General features: G+C 37.2%; 3 protein-coding genes across 3 annotated transcripts; 2 read left to right on the top strand and 1 right to left on the bottom strand.

Annotated features, from left to right (window-relative positions):
* Window positions 1–70: 70 nt before the first annotated feature.
* LOC110159066 (beta-1,3-galactosyl-O-glycosyl-glycoprotein beta-1,6-N-acetylglucosaminyltransferase 4-like) lies at window positions 71–1,742 on the top strand. Its single transcript, XM_055159003.1, has 3 exons — window positions 71–94; window positions 242–972; window positions 1,036–1,742. The coding sequence occupies exons 1-3, from the start codon at window positions 71–73 to the stop codon at window positions 1,508–1,510; spliced, it is 1,230 nt and encodes a 409-aa protein (XP_055014978.1). The 3' UTR covers window positions 1,511–1,742.
* A 1,225-nt stretch (window positions 1,743–2,967) lies between these two features.
* LOC129410616 (uncharacterized) lies at window positions 2,968–5,075 on the top strand. Its single transcript, XM_055159117.1, has 6 exons — window positions 2,968–3,105; window positions 3,180–3,506; window positions 3,579–3,905; window positions 4,596–4,719; window positions 4,781–4,830; window positions 4,942–5,075. The coding sequence occupies exons 1-5, from the start codon at window positions 3,063–3,065 to the stop codon at window positions 4,788–4,790; spliced, it is 831 nt and encodes a 276-aa protein (XP_055015092.1). The 5' UTR covers window positions 2,968–3,062; the 3' UTR covers window positions 4,791–4,830; window positions 4,942–5,075.
* A 4,257-nt stretch (window positions 5,076–9,332) lies between these two features.
* LOC110159008 (uncharacterized) lies at window positions 9,333–15,608 on the bottom strand. Its single transcript, XM_055159002.1, has 9 exons — window positions 15,549–15,608; window positions 15,148–15,480; window positions 14,886–15,059; window positions 14,720–14,827; window positions 14,594–14,646; window positions 14,373–14,474; window positions 11,837–11,891; window positions 10,038–10,109; window positions 9,333–9,708 (listed from the first exon to the last, which is right to left on the bottom strand). The coding sequence occupies exons 1-9, from the start codon at window positions 15,589–15,591 to the stop codon at window positions 9,392–9,394; spliced, it is 1,257 nt and encodes a 418-aa protein (XP_055014977.1). The 5' UTR covers window positions 15,592–15,608; the 3' UTR covers window positions 9,333–9,391.
* Between the last annotated feature and the right edge of the window lie 2,036 nt (window positions 15,609–17,644).

Raw genomic sequence — 17,644 nt, 5'->3', positions numbered from 1 at the left:
GTCAACATTGAGTCATTGAGTATCTTTTCATGCACTCATTGATAATTTGGCCTGAACTCAGACTAACTACATGGAAATCTACTTCATTAATAGAGTAAGTTACACTTTTCTGTTTTTTTTTTTTTTTTTTTTTTTTTTTTTTTCACAGAGTAGTCGACACTTCACATGTTATTATTTTTCACTTTATACTTTTATGTCTGAGAGTGTGACTTTGAATGTTATTTGTCTTTGTATGTATAAGATCAGAGTGTGGAGGGGCGCCCTGTCATGGCTGTTGGCAGCCTTGGCCCTGAGCCTCATGCTGATGATGATCTTGAGGAACAGTAATATGGATCACTTCACCACCACTCCCGCTCCCCTGGACCTCCAGACTTTTCACCGATTCAATGTGGACTGCTCTGCAATATACGACATGGACCCCATGGAAGTGTGGAGAGCTTTAACATTAAGGAAACACATTGTGGAGGAATCGGATGATGGCCTGGTCAATCTCACATCGAATTGCAATGTTTTCCTCAAGTCTAGAGGCTATAACGATGTATGCTTGTCACAGGAGGAGAAAACCTTCCCATTGGCGTATTCATTAGTTGTCCACAAATATGCCTGGATGGTGGAGAGACTTATCAAAGCATTATATTCTCCTAACAATATTTTCTGTATTCACTACGATGAGAAGTCTTCAGATAAGTTCCGTTCAGCAATGGAAAGCTTGGCCCGGTGTTTGCCAAATGTTATGATTGCTTCAAAAAGAGAATATGTGGTCTATGCCAGCATTACCAGATTAAAGGCAGATTTGCATTGCATGTCAGACCTTTTGAAGTCAGAGGTTAAGTGGAAGTACATTATCAACCTTTGTGGACAGGATTTCCCCCTCAGACCCAATACTGAATTAGTGAATGAACTAACCAAATTAAAAGGTGCAAACATGTTAGAGACTTGCAGACCTACTCCGTATAAAAGTGAAAGATATAAGTATCACCATGAAATTAAAGATGTCAACCATGAATACAAAAAAATGCCCATCAAAACAAATAGGGAGAAGAAGTCACCGCCTCATGGGATTGAAATGTTTACCGGCAGTGCTTACTTTGTCCTGTCAAGGGAATTTGTGGAGTATATGCAATCCTCTGATGTGGTCAAAGATTTTCTGGCTTGGTGTGAAGATACCTACTCCCCCGATGAACATTTCTGGGCAACCCTTGCACGTTTGCCTGGTGTACCAGGAGAGGTTCCCCGGTCACACCCAGATGTCACTGATGAAATGAGTAAGACGAGGCTGGTCAAGTGGTCCTACATGGAGGGCGATTTGTACCCACGCTGCACTGGTGTGCACATACGGGGTGTTTGCATCTATGGTGTGGCGGAAATGCGCTGGCTACTTGATGACGGTCACTGGTTTGCTAATAAATTTGACCCCAAAATAGACCCTGTTATCATTCAGTGCCTTGAGGAGAATCTACAGAAAAGACAAAAGTTACTTCAGTCTCTTGCTTCATCTGTGTGCTACTGAGGAAGGGATTGTTCATAAACTGTAGACCAGAAAATACACAAAACGTCTTGTTTGGATTCAGGTGATTTGGACAACAAAGTAATTTCCTCTTCCAATAGGTGGGCGAAGAACATTAGATATATAGTACCTCACAATGTTTGAAGTGCAGTTTTAGAGCAGGGCCCACAATCTTATTTAATCATATTAGATAATGGAAAGGCTGTTTCAGTGACACAAGATTAGATAAGAGAAGAAATCTAAAATGTCACATCACATGCACTGAAAAAGGGGTTGTTCAGTTAATTTTGTTAGATTTTTTTGTTTGTTTTTTTGTTCATGTATTTAATATATTCATTTGTTAAAATTAGTGGAGAAACACATTCCTTGCATATAGTGTGAGAATATTTGTATGTATGTATGTTACATTATATGGCAGCGAGAATTACTTTAAATCCAGTGTCGTCATTTCTGGCATTTATTTCACTTCCCTGCACCTCTTTACCACTTTTTTTTAACATCTCTTTATATAAACCATTGGGTTTGACACATGTTACAGGCATTGTTTGGTTTATATTTTCTTTTTGCCATCTTTAGAACTGAAAACTGGGGCATGGTGAAAAAGGTGACCGCCCATTAGCAGCACATAATCAGTCGTCTGCTGTGCTCAAAATTCTGTGACTATTATTGCAATTGCACGTTACTGCAGTTATAGGCCTATCTTTTACCTGTAAAAACTTAAGTACTACAGCACAATACAAAAAGATTCCAATAAGAAACAAGTTCTATTAATTTATATGAATGTATATTTAACAAAAATATAACAAAATCACAGAGCTCACTATTTACATATTGTTACATACATCTTTAAACAGCAGAAAGGGGAGAGCAGAGGAGCGTGAGAAAGTAACCACTACTGCCAACTATTCTGGAAGATTCTAAATACACTGGGGGCCTTAAATGACATTAAATACACAAGATAAATTATATTTTGACAGTATTCAACATTCAAAACAACCTTGTGACACAATAATCTCGCTCCACTTAGCTCCTCCTAAAGGGAGTCAGAACCTCCAAAGGTCCGCTTGGGACACATCAAAATGGGTGGTACATTTCATTTTGGAAACAAGACTTATGTAACTTTTCTGATGAAAGCTCCGCCACCAGCTTGTCTCCCGCTGTTACATTTTAGCCTGGAATCTTCCTTTTTATAGCACTTTACTTATTTATTATACATTTATTCATCTGATCAAAAATACCTAAAAAACAAGGTGATGCCACCTACTGGTCTTGAAACTGAAAGAATCTTTAAGACTAAATTTGCTTTGGCCTAGATGTTACTATTATGCTATTTACATCTACTCTTGTCTGTGAAACATTGGTGGGCAAAACAAGAACATCTCCATGGGGACAAGAAGGTGACGGACCATCTACCAGAAAATTGACACAGTGCGCCTGTGGGTGTGGTAAATGTGTGTTTCAGCCAGTCACATTTATTTCCGCTTTTCAAAGCTCGCTTTAAGATGAAGAGACATCAAATACTCATGCAAGTCTGTCTGGAACATCAGAAGAAATCATGGTAGGGCCACTCATCACCTTCATCCTCCTGAGCATCTTGTGTAAGTAAAACTACACTAACTATTAAATGTTGGTGATACATTTCTGGACAAGGGTTGTTTTTGTTTTTTTCCAGGTCAAAGTGCAGAGGACCAAATACCTTTGACACTGGTCCAACCTGGAGACACTGTCACATTTACATGTTCTTCTATTTACTATAAACATGTTAACTGGTACAAGCAAACCCCAGGACATACAATGCAGTTTATGGCGTATATATATTATAATACTGTTAAAGTAAGTGAATCATTTAAGAATCAGTGGTTCAGTTTCACCACAATGGATAATCAGCACTTTTTTACAATACAAAATATCAGAAAAGAGGACGAAGCAATCTACTATTGCATATTGAGTGATGAATATGGACAGAACTTTGTGAACAGCACCTACTTGGTTGTTAATGGTAAAGTATTAGAATACTAAGTGAATAGTAAAGAGTAGCTGCTGACACTGTGTGCTCTTGTCTTTGTCACAGATGGAGCAGACTCACAGAGCTGTGTTCATGTGACACAGAGTCCATCCTCAGCTTCAGTGGTCCCAGGACGCTCAGTGTCTCTTCAGTGTTCACTTCAGCCCAAAAACAACAAGAGCCAAATCCAGTGTCCACAAGAGCAGCAGGTGCACTGGTTCAGAGCTGGATCTGTGGAGCCTCACACTGGACTCATGTCCCACTTTACAAACTCCAGCTGTGTCTACAGTCTGTCCAAAACTATAGGACGCTCCTCTGAGGCTGGGACATACTACTGCGCTGTGCACACATGTGGACATATCCTGTTTGGGACAGGAACTACACTGGACATAGGTACGTCATATTTGCTCTAAAAGTCATATTTTAAGTTTGAGGATAATTGTAGCCTCTGAAGAGAAAATGTAAAGAATGCCACTGTTCTCTAAGTCTGTCGACTACTCTTAATTAAAAGTCTCATTAATAAATGTTTACCTCAGCTGCATAAATTCTTGGTGGACTCAACACACTTCACAGGACGACACTTATAGTATGAGGAGTCACTTAGCTGAAAACCATATACTGTGCAGGAGTTTTCTTTAAAAATATATCTGAGTTCACAAATTCACTGGATTTTTTATTTAATTTATTTTTTTTCAATTTGTTCCATGTTCTCCAGTTTAGGTGTTTGCCTCAAATACACATGAGGCTCAGTTTACTCCACTCTAGTGAAACTTGAATTTGACTAAATGTTCCACCCCAAACACTTAATCACAGAGTTTGTAGAAGACTGATTCCAAATGTTGTTAGATTTAACAATGCTCAATATATTTGTTGTATGGCCATTACGTTTGTCTGTGTGAGCCTGTTATATGTTACTGCTGCAAACCCCCACAGGGATCATAAAGATGCCTTGAACCTTGAATTTAGAACTCCAATCAGACTGCTACACATATGAAGGCTGTGTAAAATAAAACCTAAATAAATAGGTTATAACATAACATTTAGGTTAAAATGTAATCTAAATGTTATCTATATATTTTTCAGATGAGCTCCCAGAGCTGCAGCTGCTGCCAGTGACTGTGGCTTCTGTCAGTCCTGTTGTGTGTGTGTGTGCTCGTGATCATCGTCCTCTGTGTGAAGAGAGGGAGGCTCTGTGCACACTGCAGAGGTGAGATGGTACACATGGCTAATATCTTAATAAATTGGATTAACATAATGTTCTTTTACAGATTCTCCTGATAGTGTTAATAGTACACAGTGTGAGATGTCAGAAAATATGGTAGGCTACTATTTGTTTCCTATACATTATTAATGCATTTGTTTTTTGTTAAATGAAAAGCTTTTCTTTTTGGTAGTAACATATTTAATTTGTTTCAACACATATTTGCAGGATGCACGTGCAGATGTCAACTATGCAGCTCTGAATTTCTCCTCCAGAAAAGTGAAACAAAGACAGAGCAGTAACACAAAAGGAGAGCAGGAGTGTGTGTACTCCAGTGTGAGAGCAGAGCACCACTGAGAGACTGATCCTCACAAGAATATATAGACAAGATTGTTTGTGTTGTTTTATGTATGTGATTTTACATATTCTGCTTTTGTGCAAGTTTTAGTCATAATACTATTTTCTTTTTTTTAAGGCATCTTATAGGATGAAATCAAATATGTTATTGTAGTTATATGTATTTATGTGAAATGTAAAATACAATACACTGTACATAGGGTACATGCTGTTTTCATTTATTTCTTTGGCTTGATTTACTATTAGTCAGTTGAAAAATACACATTCATATTTCCACACTTCAATTTGCCTATATTGATATTTTGCAATGATGATGTGGGTCTACATAAATATTTATGGTGGAATGTTCAGCAGTTTCCATGGAGACACAATGGACACATTAGCAAACACTGCCAAAAAACTTTAGATTGTTTGAAATTTTTTAGGTGAGTGACTAGCTAATTTTTTTGTTTGAGAAACTTGTTTAACAGCACAAGTCATCTCAAATGAAGTAATTACACCTAAATCAGCCATTCTGTTTCTGATGCTTCAGTCGCCTGATGCAGTGCAGCTTGTTGTAGGAAAAAAAATTATCTATATATACAGTATATATATATATAAAGAATTGATCATAAAAGCAACATTAACATGAATCATGAAACATAAATGCTGGTTTAAGAATATTTTGGTACCTGTTGTTCTTTGTTTGTTTTGTTGAGTTTCTTCATGGTCAGACAAATGGGAGTAATAATGACAATGGGACCAAAGACAGTACTCAGTACTCAGCAGGATAAGGGTGATTTTAGCTGTATATGAGTCTCCTGAGTCTAGCTCTAAAGAATGGCAAAATAAGTCCAAAAATTATAGTAAAGTACGGACAGAATATATATATCTATATCTATCTATCTATCTATATATCTATATATATATATATATATATATATATATATATATATATATATATATATATATATATATATATATATATATATATATATATATATATATGTATGTATATATGTATATATAGATATAGAGATATAGATAGATAGATAGATATATTTATATACTGTACTTTCACACAGTAGTCACTCAGCTGTGGTCTCTCAATACTCTCAATACTTACCCGACAGGCTGAGAAATGCCAGTGCATCAGTGCATATAAGAGATAGAACACTACTGGCTAAATGCATTGGGGAGGAGCATGTCATAACAACGTGATTGGCCTGAGACAATTCTTTTCATGAACCACACATTGTACAAATACATGTATGGTTTTGAGAGACCGCTCTTTGACCTATTTCCCTGTCAAAACCTGCACTAACCATTTTTCAAATTAATGTGGCACAACAAAAAATATGAAATTATTTGTACGTTGTCTTCCAAAAACAACATGATTTAGTTGAGTACAGCGTGCAGTGCTGTATTATTTCTGTGGATAGTGACACGTCTTTTGCTCAGTCTACATTAAACAGGAAGCCTGAACATGAGCTGTTGCTTTGGCCAGCGGTCTCTTTGATACTTCAGTAGAGTCACACAAACAGACTGAGGAGTGTCTGTGACACTGTGGTTTATACAAAATACATTTCTACCTGGTCAGTGACTATTTTCTGACACAGATAGGGATGGGTGATACATCAGTATTGATGTTTGACTCGAATATATATTTTATTTTATTTTCTGCTTGTCTTTTTGAACAGACTCATGAGGAACAATGAAATTAGAAGAGCAAATATAAAATATACTGTATATGCACATCATGTAACAAATTATTTTATATCTCGCATAAATATGACTTTCAACAATTTTTAAAAAAGTGAAAAGGTATACACTACCAGTCAAAAGTTTTAGAACACCACACTTTCTCAATTTTTTTACTCTTAACTATTATATTATTATATACATATTCTAAAATTTTGATTCATGAAAATCTAATATTCTTCAGAAAGTTCTTCCCAAGTATGTTGCAGAAGTTCCCATAAATGTGTGGCACTTGTAGGTTGCTTCACTCTTCTGTCCAGTTCATCTCAAACCAACTCGATGGGGCTCGATGGCCAGCACAGACTTTGCTGTGTTTTGTTATCTTTTAACTTTTTTTTTTTAACCTCTGGCTGTTCAGTATTTACCTTTGTACCATTTCAAGCTCTTCAATGGACTTCCATGACTTGAATTGCAATAAATACTTGAAAAAATTAGGGTGTTCTAAAACTTTTGACCTGTAGTGGATTTTAAAAGTTAATAAATATTGGTTTGTTTTAACTGTGGCATGTTTCGGTTGGCACGGCCTGCTGTGACATGTTGCTTGGTGGTCTGTGGAGAAGCTTCAGCTTTAGCATTTAGTTGTCTAAATGAAGATGAATGATGAATTTCATTAATGAGGAGTATAAAAACCTTTTCACCGAGGACCACATCTTGAAACATATTTGAAGCTGAGAGCCACAGAGCAGCAGTCAGTAGTGACCCTTCATGGTTGTATGTTATATAGCTTTAAAAGAGATGCCATGATTTTTAGATCCGTGTCACAATACAATGTGATGTTGTTGAATTACTTGCATTTGCTGTTTACAATTCTGACTATGATCAATTGGGCCACAAAATGTACTATGTCCTTATATCTTGTCCTTATATCTTGCACTCAAAAGAACTTATGCATTTTCACTTATTGATGATTGTTGGCCATATTTGCACAGTTATACCAATGAACAGTCAACAGGAAAGGCAGAGACGGAAGGTTTTTCAACATCACTACAGCTTAGTGCACCAAAACCACACATGTCCGCTCTCTCTACACAGAGCTGTGTTGTGGTTGACTTTCTTGCTGTTAAGTTCCTGACATCATTGAAAGTCCTACTTACTGTTTTAAGTGACTAGTTTGAATTTGTATGTTGTTTACTCATCTGGTGTTGTGTTTTGTTTCCAAGACTTACAGGACCACACCTATATTAAGAGCAACATTACTGCAAAGTAATATTACTTTTACTATTACTATTACTATTACTTTTACTACTACTACTATTACAAGTAGAAGTACAAAGTAGTGGTTCAAGAAATTGCTTAAGTAAGAGTAAAACGCTATTTAAGGTATTCATGATCTTCCTCACCACTTCACCCCGGTCACCCCCCGGTTACATCACTTCAGTGCTAGCAGCTAGACTTCAAGCCCAATTTAAACTGTGAGTTGTTCACTATGAAACAGAAAATACCAATATACCAATATACCAATATTAAGATTTCTGGTTTATTAGTCTGCAAACTCCAATGGATTTCTACTTGAATAAAGTAAATTAAAGTCCAAAGTTTGCGTGAGTGAGTTTATTTCTCGTAAAAGCAATAGAAAAAAACGGTGTTTATGAACTGTGAACTGGAAAAAAAAAAACAAAAAAAACAATGAAATCCAGCTCAAAAAAAAAAAAAACAGTAACATTCATTTTTGGCCAGGTCAGTGATGACCCACCCCTACAAAAGGTTTCTAAGGGCATTTACACAATCACTACATCTAAGTTTGAGTCAAAACTGAAACTAAATCTGAAACTAAACAGGACTAAACCAGAACTTACAGGACCACATCTATATTCAGATTCAATTGGGCTCAAACCAGTACCAAACCAGGACAAGTGTAAACGCAACCTAATTCTAAATAATGGAAATTTACTGATTTATTTCAAGATTACTTTTATATACACATTTACTTTAAATTACTTTATGTAATAATTAAGTACATGAAAATTAAACAAAATAAAATGTGTTAAAACAACATTGTTTAAGTATATGTTCCACGTATTGAATCTTCCAGTCAATAAAGTCATGAATTAAAAGATGTATTTATGTAGCTATAAAATTGTGTTTTGTCTGTACTATTTCCTAACATCAGAGTAGATCACAAAATCCTCTGCCTTTACCTTTTTGCAATGGGATTTCTCAGTTTTTTTCTTGTTGAACTTTGGAGCGGAATACGTCAGTTCATCTTCTCTCTGTAAAACAAATTGAAATGTAATAGACAGAAAGAGAGAAAAAAAAAATCATTGTTTATATGCACATTGTTGTCTTACCTGCTGTCTTGTGCATTCAATTCTGTTTACATTATCAGCTGTTTGTCCATCTGAAATTAAAGTGGGACATTTCAGCGTCTTATTCTGGATTTAAAATTCTTAGATTCTTAGAAGGTATAAAAATGTTGTACCATAAAACCAACACTTCCTCTTTATAACAGAATAAATGAGAACCATTATAATGATGACACTGATGGTTAATAGAGCACTTAGCACGATAATGATGGTCTTCTCAAAATCACATTTGTTCTCTATAAGAATGGACAAATGAAAAGTTGAAATCAGTGATATGTTCAGATAATGTGTAAGTTGTAAATACCTTTAATATTGACTTTAGTCCCATTCCCAAAGAGAATGAGTCCACAGGCTGCCACAGCACAGCGGTACGTCCCTGTGTCAGAGGGGCTCATGGTTTTGGACAAAGTGTAGAGACATTTGTGAGGACCAGGATCTTCTGTGCTCCTCTTACACTGAGCAGAGCTGTTCCTCTGAGTGTAGACTAAACCAGGACCAGACTGGTCCAGTCCAGACCTGAACCACAAAACCATGTGCTCCTCAAAACACTGAGCATTCTCCATCTGGACCCAACACTGAAGATCCACAGAGTCTCCTGAGAATGCCAGAATATGTCAAATAGTTACAGTCAACTATGGAATAAAAAAAAAAAAAAACCTTTAATGTTTAAAAATATGACACTGGCAAAGTCCATGTTTTTGTTCAGATTTTGTACTTTCACACAGTAGTAAAGTCCAGTGTCACTCAGCTGTGGTCTCTCAATACTCAGTACGAAGGATCCAGGTTCTTGTTTTGTTTTAATGGAAAAGTGCTTAGTTCCATAGGATTTATCATCAAATGACGGAGTTCCTCCTAAATATTCTGGCACATTCCCAGAGAGAAGTCTGATCCAGTACAAATATGTGTTGCTCTCAGAGGAATCACGGGGACATCGTAGAGTCACTGTTTGTCCCACATCGGAGGTCTCTGTCTCAAACACAGGATCACTGGCACAATCTGTCAAATATACAATCAGATTTATAATTAATTTACTACAAAACAGTGTAAGTAATGTTGTCTACATAAACATATCTTAAGTACTTACGTGTCAGTGGGAGAAACGCCAGTGCATGAAAAAGATGGAACAATATCATTTTGACCCACTGGATAGAACAGTCCTCTGCAAGCGCATTATAAAATGTTGGCTGGTTATAATGATGAGTGGGAGGAGCACTTCAGAACTATCTGATTGGTCTGTGACTCTTCATATCTCCACTGAAAATAATGTTACCAAATACTTCTCATTTAACCACATCATTCAATGGACAATATGTTTCACACCTTTAAGACACGCCTTGTTTGTAGAAAGCCTCAATGTTCAGTCCATCTGCAGCAGGAAAATCATCGATAATATTGCTTTTATAAAACCATCTATAAATCATATGTAATACTGAGACAAAATCAGAAGCCTACATGCATCTAATTATAAATTCTTATATCGACTGCAAACCTAAGGTGACCAAATTAGGGTTATGGAAACGGAGGCAAGAATCCTGCAAGGGTCCATTTTTGGAGAGCCGCACCCGCCCGCACCCGCGCAGTTCAGCTCTGCACCCGCCCGTTAACCTGTGATTTTATCAAAGTTAAACCCCACCCGGACCAGTTAACATTCCACCCGTTACCCGCCTGTGCCCGTGATAAATCACACACAAATTACAAGCCTTCTAACTGAAGCAGCCATCAGAATATGAACTGAAAAGTTATGACTTCAAGAATGACAATCACAAAATGAAATGAAACGACTTCATTACGAATATGAATTCACAGACCCGACTCGACTGTCATCACTTCACAGACTTTAATTACTGAGCAAAAGAAACATTGATCATGTTCAATCCGCACGGATTGAAACAGGACTAACACAGGACTGATTCGTGGACTGTACCAGGACTACACCAGGACTGAACTAGAACTAAAACAGGACTAGAACAGGACTAAACCAGAACTGAACCAGGACTCACTGTCAGGACAGGTCCGGAGGTGCGCCTGCGTAGTCTGTCAAGTGAATGCAGGCGAAAGGACCGGAGCAGAGCTACCGCACGGAGGTGAGAGCTGCGGGCTCGGTGTTCACTCTCTCTCTTAAATCCAAGATTAGTCCTGGTGGAGTTCTTTATTAGTCCTGATTCAGTCCTGACCCACCTGTATGTAATTACTACCCGCCCGCATACCCGCCTGTAAAATTCCAGAATGTTAAAATCCACCCATTTCAGCAACTATTTGCCCATACCCGTCGGGTACCCAACCCGGTGAAAGACTCTGGAAGGAGGACTGTGGTTGTCAGGCCTAGTCTGCTGTATTCCACTGCAGTTTAGTGGGCCACAAGGCCACAGGTATTTTAGTAACATAAGACTCAAAAAGGTTCAAAGATTTAAAAAGTTTTATTGTCTGTTTAAAAACAGAAAATTGTTTTTGGTGTGTTTTACATACACACACTATTTCATTATCCTTAAAATGCCACCTTACAAAAATCCTTCATAAGACTGACTACATAATCTACATGTGACTATTTACTGAGTCATGTGTGGATCTAAAACCCCTTCAGGCATGTTTTTGATGAAGGAACAATGTTCTAATTATTTTGCATAATATCCCCTCTTTAAAATGCCCAGGCTAGTCTGAAAGCTCCTCAGCTTCCTCAGTAGGAACAGGCATTGCTGGGTCCAACAGGACCCCCAGATTCTTGCAGGACTCCACCTGCTCCACTGTCTGTCCGTTCAGCCTTAGACTCTCAAACAGGGACTGAAAACCAGATTTTTATCTGCCATTACAGCACAGTTACTAAGTTTTGGAGACATTAAACATTCACTGTCTGTCATTAAAAGTCATAAGCTACTTGACCAGCTACAAGAGCCATGTCATCTGCATACTTGAACAGTGTTAGACTGCACCGTTACTGGTGTATATGGAGACTGGTTATGATAATACACAGCCATCAACAATATCTGTGAATAGGCCTGTAACGATAATCAATAAATCGATTAATCGCACAATAACTTTTAACGAGCTCGATAACGTTTCCAGCCACGATAAATTCTATTTGCATGCTTGTTTGTTTTCCTCGCTCTCTCGCTCTTTCTCGCTCTCAAAGAGACTGAATGTTAGAAGGTTTCTATTGCTCTCTGATTCCTCTCGTTTAACAAAAGTAATGACACTTGAACCAAATGCGCGCGTTGTCTGAGTGCAGAACCACAAGCTAGCGCTGCTGTCAGAACCAAAACAGTTCATCGCAGAGTAACAAAACAAGTCACGATGCCGAATCAACACGAGTGAACGGGACATGTGTCAATAGCCACATGCGTCAAATGCAGCGAGCGCACAAATAAATGTCTCAAACCCCAACAGCTGACATAAACCCAAACCCGAGTGACAGAACTAGCCTAGCGCCCGGGACAACCCGAAATCCCGAAACCGAACCGACACGACATCAGACAGGACAGAGGCTCCCTCATAGAGAAACAGCATCCTGTGTCGCGTTAATACGAACACTTCAAGGCCAAAATGACAAGTCTCACAGCAGCAGCCACAGAGAGAGGAGACACTGTGATAGAAATTTAGATTGTGGAAAGATTTCTCTCAATCTGTCTTGTGTAAATTAATGTGATTTCTACCTGAAACCCAGGCGTTACAGGCCTATCTGTGAATATGATCTGGTTTTTGAATTTCACACTGGTTGTATCTGAACTCAAAACTGTCGCCAAAACAAAGAAAAGTGGGTCACAAAAAGCTGCTAATTGATAGAATTAAAATCTGGGAACAAAAGGATGTCTGGTCACCCTCCACAAACCAAGAACAAAGAACCTGATAGACCTATATGTTCTGTTTTAGGTTTGGAGCATATGGGCTCAATTCATTTAAACAGCTAGGGTGTATTAGTTTCAGTGTAACTAGCTCCTCCTTTCAGAGAGATATTTTTGTCAGAGCTTGGTCAGAACTGAATTAACTACTTGGATGAGTTGTGAAATGTATTTACTCCAAAAATGTTGTCCACTTGACATTTTGTCACTCAAACTATTACAAACTGATAAAAGAGAATACAATTGTCACATAGTTTGTTTGTTGTACACCATTTTGAGAGAAACCATGACAACTGTGCACATGGAACACTGCGGTTTGTTTCAAAATGAGCTGTGAAATATATTCTTCCTGTGTTGATAAGTAAACTTTTTTTTAAAAACACCATTAGATTTTCCATGCATTTGGAGGATGTGTAAAACAACATATCAAGATTGCACATTTCAAATGACAACAGCAGCAGATACACTTGATGGTCCATTGCACTGCTACTTTTAAAAGAATGTGGTTTTCTTTTCTTGGTCAGTTAGTCTCCTCTTTGTGAAACTGCTGCTTGGTTTGTCTGCACAGTCTGAGGTTGACTGGTGGAAAACTTTGCACTAACACCTCACATGCACATTTAGTCATGCTGCGGGTCCCATCTTGAACAGTGTAACATTTAAGTGCACAAGATTCTCTTGTGGGTGGATCCTGAAGTGACCCTGATATTTACACTTTGGTTTAAAGAAAATACAAAATAATGTGAGCAGTTTGTAGCATGTCTGAAAATCAAATGCTCAACGTAAAAGGGATGCAGCTTATCTATGTCTGCAGAAAGTTGTTTTGATGAGCAGTTATAGTTGCCAACTCTTAGTGTTAATGCTAAATGAATCTTATCATTAATCTGAATGTATTTTAACCCCCTGTTCACACATATTTGGTTCTTTGGCTGCAGGTAGACTGGGACAAAAGTGGTTAGTGCACTCGGAGTTCTCTGTGCATGTAAACGAAGTGACTGACAATGTTGACCATTCAAAGTGAAAGTGAACGTGTGTTTGATTCTGTTGGTGATTTCATCTGAATTTTCCACATATACTTTCCTTTGACAAAAAGAGAGATGCTCTAAAGCTGTGGTTGGTACCATAAGTGAATGAGAACTGACTTCCTCATCTCCAGACAGAACTGAAAGTGTTTGTTTTACTAGCTGCCTTAGAAAGAGCTTGGAGCTGAGCCGCTGCTCCATGTCATTAAGAAACAAACAATGATGCACATTTTATGTATTTTTAATGTATGGCAGACAATATACAAATCTTGAATTTTACCAGTGTGGGACAAATATAGGTTCTCTTATCTTAAATTGCTACACACTACTACTACATACTACATTATGTATGACGATGGAAAAAAAAAAAAAAAAATCATGACTTAATTTTACAGTTTAACTCTCACATCAGAGTAGAGCACTTGTTCCTCTGTTTTCACGGCTCTGCGCTGGGACCTGTCAGCTTTGCTCTTGTACTTGAGGGCAGAGTACATCACCTGAGCATCTCCCTGTGAAAGATACTTCATTTAAAAAGTATTATTATTATTTTTTACTATTATTATTATTATTATTACTGTTATTGTTATTATTATTATTACATTAATATTTGTCATTAAGTGCATCTTACCAACTGCCTTGAATGTTCATCACTGACTCTTTCATCAGTGCAATTTTGTCCAACTAAAACAGAAACAGGACATTAAAGGTTTGACTGGAGGCATACCTTTTGACAGAATTTGGGAACTTGAATTACCATGGAAACAGAGTCCAGTCCTCTTCTTGATGAAATAAATGAGCACCAGTATAACTATGATACTGATGGTTAGAGCAACACTCAGCAAGATGAGAATGGTTTTCTCTTCTGTAATAAACAATATGTTTTTGTGTGATCGGAAAACAAAAATAAATAAATATAATACCTTTGAGGATGGCTTTAGTTCCATTCCCAAAGAGAATGTTTCCACAGGCTGCCACAGCACAAACTACGCGCTCCTCAAAACACTGAGCATTCTCCATCTGGACCCAACACTGAAGATCCACAGAGTCTCTTGAGTCCACTGGACCAGACAGATCTGGACTCTCCACTTTCACGTCTGAGGGTGGGTTTGAAGAACAAAGCAACAACTAAAATCATATTATATAATATTATTCTATAAATCAAACACATTTGATTAATTTTACCCTTTATTTTTAAGAATACTCCAAACACTAATTCCATCTTAAGTTGTTGTACTTTCACACAGTAGTAAAATCCAGTGTCGCTGAGAGTAGACTGATGTATGGTCAGATCAAATGTTCCATTGCCCTGTTCTGTCGTGGTGCGAGGAGTCTTGTTCAACCCTTCATATTCAAAATTAAAAGTTCCTCCTAAAAATTCTGGGAAATTTCCAGAAAGAACTCTGATCCAATGCAATGTTGACATGTCTGTCTTTTTGACAGAACGTGGACAGCTGAGAGTAATTGTTTCTCCAGGGTCATGAGATCTTGTCACAAATAAATTCCTGTCTGTACATCCTGCAACACAAATGTAGTTACAAAAACAACAAGGAGACACAACTTCTTATTCAAGTGTCAATACTTACGGGCTGCTTGGAAGACAAGGGCTGCGTATAGTAAAGTCCACATATTCTGGATCTTGTAGTTTGTTGATGAGTACGCTGTATGAAGTGTAATATCAAATGGTGCCTCTGTTTTATTATAATGATGTCAAAGGGAGGAGCTTTCTCTGATTGGTTTGTACTTGGCTTTATGTGGTAACAGTGGAAATAATGTCGCCAAAACATAGCACAGCAGATGAGTTGTTTCACTGGAGGACAGCAAAAATAAAAAAATAAGGCCGACATAATTATTTGTATACCTTTTTCACAGCCTCAGTGAAGTCTGTTTGTTGAATGAATACATTTAAAAGTAATTAAAATTCTGTTTATATGTATATGTATACACACACACACACACGTCCACAATTCTATGCCTATGATAATTTTACTCTGCTTACACTGCTCAAAAAGTTAAAGAACAAATATTATGCTTTCATGAAATACCAAAACATGTATGGTATATAATAACTGTAATAATAGATCCCATAGTCTTAATTTCTCATCATTTGTGCTCCAGAGTCCATTCTCCTGCCCTTTCTCAGAGCTCTCTCTGACCATGACTCATTTTGTGCTGTCTCCTTTAAATGCAAATGAGCTCCTTCACACTGTTTAATCAAATACTAAATACTAAAAAACTAAAAGTGAAACATAAAACTGTAAAACTCTACTATAAACCACGTTTGTATACGTCATTTGTTTACAAGTGCGCACCTCACTGAAGTTGAGTTTTCCAATATGGTGCAAATTTATTATCAAACAAACGCTAAACGTTACAGTGAAGTACAATCAAATAAAACACATGGTAATGCACATTGCATCAATAAATACATAAGTACTTTACTGAGATTGCAAACACAAATACAAAAATATTTCACAGTGTTGTGAACACCATATAACTTCTTTTTTACTTTAGGCTCACTACAAGCACACCCAATAAAAAACTTTAAAAAAACACAAATAGAGTAACTATAAGTATTGTACTGTATAAATCTATACCGTATATATTTATTATAGTCTGCAACCACAACTCCACGAAGAAATAACTAAGTACACAAATAAATAGAAAAAATAAGTTATTGTATAACTTCTTTTTCACTTCTGCACACCCAAGAAACAACTGCAAAAACACAAACATAAATAGAATTAAAGCCGCGCGCAACAGTCCCTTAGTAGGCATGAGGTATTCTGTTATAAAATTAGAGGTGTTCGTTATCCACTATATTGAATATTATTCACTTCTTCATTGTGACATCAAAACTGAGAAATAAACCGAACGTCGTCTCTTTATGCTATTATTACTACACGCTAAACGCTGTTCCGAGCTGAATAAACTATTTGAACTACACATTTGACACAGCAGCTGGTGTCTTCTTACAGGGCAGGGCAGGCTCCTAAAGACCACAGTATTTATTCTTGGTAGTGGTTGGAACATACCGTTACACATTAAAACTAGTTTGAGAAGACCCACAGTCACTTACCACCTAAATCCACGTCTGTGCCAAACTAGCAGCCTATACACATCCTGGAAACAAGCGATTAGCTTGGTGTGCTAGAAGCTACAGCTGACTAACCTCATAGCACTTTTAGGTGGAAGATAATGAAATGGTAATGCAAAAGGGGCAATTATCAATAGCGTAATGTGCACAAAAAGACACACAAGTGACTTCATGCAGCTGGATACGCAAATAACGTTATTCACAGCTAATGCTGGAGTAACAAACGACCATACACACAAACCACAATGTCATATCAACTTTTCTGACTAGTTTGGTGTAATCTTTTACTTACTGCATCAGTCGGATGGGTAGAAGGAAATGATTCCTCTGTTAAATGAAGTCTTTTGGCAAATCCTTCACTTTACTGGCGCAGGTTGTTATAGACTGAGAATAGTTCTAAGAAAAATATGTTCAGAAAAAGTTCTAGTGGCAAATTTGAGGAAAAGTCAGTAAACATCCTATTTCCCATAATTTGAGGGAGCTGATTCCAAATATATTTTGTTTACCAAGCTGAATTTTTAGTTTTAACAATGCTAATTAGCATAATAGCATAGATGCCAGGCTAATCAAATTAAAGTTCTCTTA

This window comes from Boleophthalmus pectinirostris, unplaced genomic scaffold (genome assembly GCF_026225935.1).
Source record: "Boleophthalmus pectinirostris isolate CB_2022bp ecotype Guang Dong unplaced genomic scaffold, ASM2622593v1 HiC_scaffold_23, whole genome shotgun sequence".
NCBI lineage: Eukaryota > Metazoa > Chordata > Actinopteri > Gobiiformes > Gobiidae > Boleophthalmus > Boleophthalmus pectinirostris.
The sequence above is the reverse complement of the archived record's forward strand: the minus strand, read 5'-3'. Positions and strand labels throughout refer to the sequence as shown.

Coding starts and splice junctions, on each gene's coding strand:
- LOC110159066 (XM_055159003.1), top strand. CDS start 71: ATGGAAATCTACTTCATTAATAGA. Junction 95..241: donor AAATCTACTTCATTAATAGA/GTAAGTTACACT, acceptor TGTATGTATAAG/ATCAGAGTGTGGAGGGGCGC. Junction 973..1,035: donor TATAAAAGTGAAAGATATAA/GTATCACCATGA, acceptor CAAAACAAATAG/GGAGAAGAAGTCACCGCCTC.
- LOC129410616 (XM_055159117.1), top strand. CDS start 3,063: ATGGTAGGGCCACTCATCACCTTCATCCTCCTGAGCATCTTGT. Junction 3,106..3,179: donor CATCCTCCTGAGCATCTTGT/GTAAGTAAAACT, acceptor GTTTTTTTCCAG/GTCAAAGTGCAGAGGACCAA. Junction 3,507..3,578: donor CACCTACTTGGTTGTTAATG/GTAAAGTATTAG, acceptor TCTTTGTCACAG/ATGGAGCAGACTCACAGAGC.
- LOC110159008 (XM_055159002.1), bottom strand. CDS start 15,591: ATGTGGACTTTACTATACGCAGCCCTTGTCTTCCAAGCAGCCC. Junction 14,647..14,719: donor GACTGGACTCTGTTTCCATG/GTAATTCAAGTT, acceptor TTTCTGTTTTAG/TTGGACAAAATTGCACTGAT. Junction 14,475..14,593: donor ATGAACATTCAAGGCAGTTG/GTAAGATGCACT, acceptor TATCTTTCACAG/GGAGATGCTCAGGTGATGTA.